We start from the raw sequence: 4,301 nt of genomic DNA on the forward strand, positions 1-4,301 counted from the left end.
TATGATCCATATATGATATATCCTTATGTTCAAGATTTGTGTAAGAGAACATTAACCATTCTTGACAGCAAAAAGAGCCTTATCTTCTAATCCATATTGTTTTATTGTGATTGAAACACACATGCATTCTGTCCTGATGCATCAACTGCTGTTTTCTTGATCATCAGAAAACAGAAGAGTGTCTTTTTTAATGTCTGATTAGTTTCTGTAGAGGATGAAAAGACGTTCTCTATTATTTCTTGTATTTCCTTAATTCTTAACAATAGATACGTGAATTATTTCCAAGCTGTCTTGTCTTGGATAAAGATTGCCCCCCTAATAATTCAATTATATCTGTTCTGAGTTCAAAATTAATCCACTTCTGTTATGACATTGAGAAAAGGAATCATTTGAATTTTTTTTATGCATCAATCAGCAAGTTAGTTTTAACTACTGAAAAGAATTTTTTTGATTTTACTTAACAATTATTCATTACTGTATCACATTTTCAGAATACAGGACTTATAATCAGTTCTGTCCTCACAGAGGATCCACTCTTATGGTAGTTGCGACAATGGGACTTTTTACAACATATTTACCGCTAGTTTCCACCCAGCTCAAAGAACCATATACAAGATAATTATCAACTAGCAATGGACCTTCTATCCTTAGCTTGTAGCTTTGCTTTTCATACTTCTCTTTGAAAACCAACTTGTCAGGTGAAACAGTAACTTTATATCCATCCATTGAGGTCAATTTGGCTGTATATACAGACATACCTTCTCCTACATTAGTCACTGTCCTCTGGAATTCTTGTATCCTTTTAGGATCTGACTTGCTGCTGTTATAATTGAAATACCCTATGAATGATGGATAGTTTAAGTCCAATGATGGGTTGGAACAGGAATAAGCAGAGGACCTTGTAATGGCTTTTATCTGTTGAGATGTAAAATCTAGAGCACAGAGGAGATTGATATAGTCCTGTGATGTAATGTCATAGATAAGTCCGGGGTCTAGTGCCTTATTTGGATTGATATGGCCAGCTCCCATGGCTAGGGGACTGGCAGCATTATCCTTGAGACCGATGTCTCGGATGGGCATTTGCGTGTTGTCCAACGCGTCGGCTGTGGTCATCATGGCCGACCGGATGGCAGCAGGGCTCCATTTGGGGTGTGCTCCTTTCAGAAGTGCTGCTACACCAGCAGTATGAGGGCATGACATTGATGTACCGGATATGATGTTGAAGTTACTGAAAAGCTCTCCCGAGTTAATTTCAGTTGCCGGTGATTTTTGAGGCCATGAAGCTAATATTAAGGCTCCAGGAGCCATCAGATCAGGTTTGAGGATAAAAGGGCAGCTTTGTGATGGTCCCCTTGAGCTATAGCTAGCAACTTTTGGTGCTGGTTTAGCACCAAGATGTGTCACTTGAAATTCAAGTCTTGCTTTTGGTGAATGACTATTCTTGATGTACTCCAAAACTTTATCACCATCTTGAAAGTTCAAAAACACAACTGGGAATTCGCTTTGGAGGTAGAATTCCAAGTCAGTGTAATTTGTTATGAAGATGCCACCAGCAACTTTTGAGTTTTTTACATTGTACACTTGGTCACTTATTGATCCGTTCGTGTCATAGCAGACTGCGATTTTGTGTGCATTTTTCTCCAGTTCCTTCTCCTCTAGGCATGTCTCGAGAAAAACGATGGAGCTTTCGCTTGAACTGAAATTCCCGGGGTAGAGAGATAAACCAGTGACTGACACTCCATTACCTAGAGTTAGTGTCCCGATAAATTCGCGATCAACTGTGCCAGCAGCCACAGTTAGAACCCAAGGTGTTCCGTTGTGCAAAGTCTGACCGTCAGGCCCTTCATTTCCTGCTGAAGTGGAAACAAATATACCTTTCTCCATTGCTGCAAATGCGGCAATAGCTACCGGATCATCATATAGCGCACGACCATCTATGCCTAATGACAAGGATATTATATCCACTCCATCCTCAATTGCCTGATCAATTGCAGCCAAAATATCAGATAACATTGTACCTTCATCCCACAAAGCCTTGTACATTGCCACATGAGCCTTTGGTGCCATCCCTGTAGAAGAACCAGGCGCATAGCCAAAATAAGATACAGATTCTACATGACTTCCTGCAGCTGTAGAAGATGTGTGAGTTCCATGCCCGTCTGTGTCACGAGCTGAATTCATCGAGATGGTAATATTCGGATTATTGGCAATTAGGCCTTTGTTGAAGTAACGCGCACCAATGAGTTTCTTGTTGCATAAAGAGGAATTAAATTGAGTGCCACTTTCGCATTCTCCTTTCCATCTTGATGGAACTTCAGTCATCCCATTATCAGTATAGCTTTTACTCTCTGGCCAAATCCCTGTGTCAATTAATCCAACTATAACATCTTTCCCATAGTCTGACTTTGGCCATGCACCAGAATCGGAATTTAGGCCAAGGAATTGAGACGTGTGTGTCGTGTCAATTTTAACTGTCATGTCCTTAGTTGAAGAAAGATAGGCTGGAGAATTTTTGATAACTTGTAGCTCAGAAGGAGAAAGACTTGCAGTAAAACCATGAATGGCGTTAGCGTAAGCATATACTAGTTTTGATGAGGAAAAGGAATTTCTATTACTTTCAGTTCCAAGACTTGAACTATCTGATACAGAAGCAAGAGTGGTCAAGTACCAATTCTGATGGCTAGAAAAAGCTTTAGGCATGGCTGATAAGTCCATATGGATGATATAAGTTTCTGACTGAGCCATAGTAAATGGATTTAGAGTAAGTAATAAGATAGTAAGGAACAAGAAATACAAGGTAATACAATTGGCCATATTGTTGAGCAATGAATGGAAAAAGGGATAGTTTCGATAACATAAGCTAATTTGCTTATATAGAGAAGTGAAAGGAATGAGAAGCCAAAAGTATTCCCTGTCTTCCAACTTCTCCATCATCCATATTTTCCATATATAAAAGAAATCTTGCAATAATTCCACTTCTGTTTCACTATAAAGGAGCTGTCTTTGCCATTGCCCCATCTATCATGTCAAAGTTGCTTTAGTAGTAATAAGTTTTAATTATTCAGCATAATTAATCAGAATGGTTAACAATTTGTCTACCGTTTGAGTAAGATTTAAACTTCTATACACTGAAGAATTTTTACACTATAAATAAGTGGATTAGTAATACGACAAGTTACATGGCGTAAAAATTCTTGCCCTCAATCATGGGACCAAAAGATGGAGAGAGGAGTGTATCCATCATACGTAAAGCCTTAGCCACTAAAACTGACTTGTAAATCAATAGATAAAGGCCAGTATATTCAGTGGTCCACATACTTAAGCTGACGATCTAGATGACAAAGGAGGACCAACCAAAATGGATTGTCAATGTTGTCATCTAAGTCTCAGGACAGTGGACATACATATATTTTATGCTTTTAAGTTCGACTTATACATAATTCATATTTAATTTCATGCATTGATTTCAGCACAGAGACTCTGTGCTTAAAAACTCTACTTAATTCAGCTGAGACAAACAATCTTTAGCCAAATTAACAGTGTCTTATTCCTTTTTATATCGCATTCTTCCTTGATGATTCTTTTCACATTTGGAGAGTGACATCAGGATTCTTGCAATGGGAAAACAGAACAAGAGAATGAACGGGAGAATTATATTATGGCTCTGATTGACTTAATAGGAGCGTTAATCATAAGAAACATTGCATACATGCTAATAATTTTTTATAATTAGAAACCACCCATGTGTTAGCTAAATAGAAGTCAGAGTCACTTTTTACGGGCAAAAAACACTTAGTACAACCAGACTTTTATCTTGCAAAAAGTTTCCACAAGTAACATTGAGTTTCTGACTTCAAGTCAAGCTGTTATAAAAGCAGTGAGCTAAGGCTTTTTCCACTTTTAGCCCCGCCAGAAACTATTTACATTCGGTAGTCAAAAAAGTATATAAAAATATATAATTTTTGTATATAACATATAAAATGTATATATAAAATATACATTTTTTCGGCTATTATTTTGAAAGTGGCTATACAGTGTCATTTTCCAAAAGTATAGAAAATTCTTGGAAAAAGAGGGGTTTAATTTAAACATGATAAAGGGAATATTATTTGGTCATGAGTCATTTTCTATCAGTATGGAAAGAAGAAGAACTTGCAATAAGTTTTTAGCAGTAGCATGAATTTTAATATCTAAGAAAACCTGAAGTCAAGCATGTCCATAAATGCAGAAAATCAAGGAAAGCTTCAACTTGTTCTTGTATTTATATCTTAAGTCAAGCATTACTCATTTTTGTTTCAATT

The 4,301-nt window shown here is 37.1% G+C and overlaps 1 protein-coding gene across 1 annotated transcript; it reads right to left on the reverse strand.

The window, feature by feature from the left end:
* LOC109235540 (subtilisin-like protease SBT1.9) lies at nt 431–3,033 on the reverse strand. Its single transcript, XM_019401695.1, has one exon. The coding sequence runs from the start codon at nt 3,016–3,018 to the stop codon at nt 520–522; it is 2,499 nt and encodes an 832-aa protein (XP_019257240.1). The 5' UTR covers nt 3,019–3,033; the 3' UTR covers nt 431–519.

This window comes from Nicotiana attenuata, chromosome 12 (genome assembly GCF_001879085.1).
Source record: "Nicotiana attenuata strain UT chromosome 12, NIATTr2, whole genome shotgun sequence".
NCBI classification, from domain to species: Eukaryota; Viridiplantae; Streptophyta; class Magnoliopsida; order Solanales; family Solanaceae; genus Nicotiana; species Nicotiana attenuata.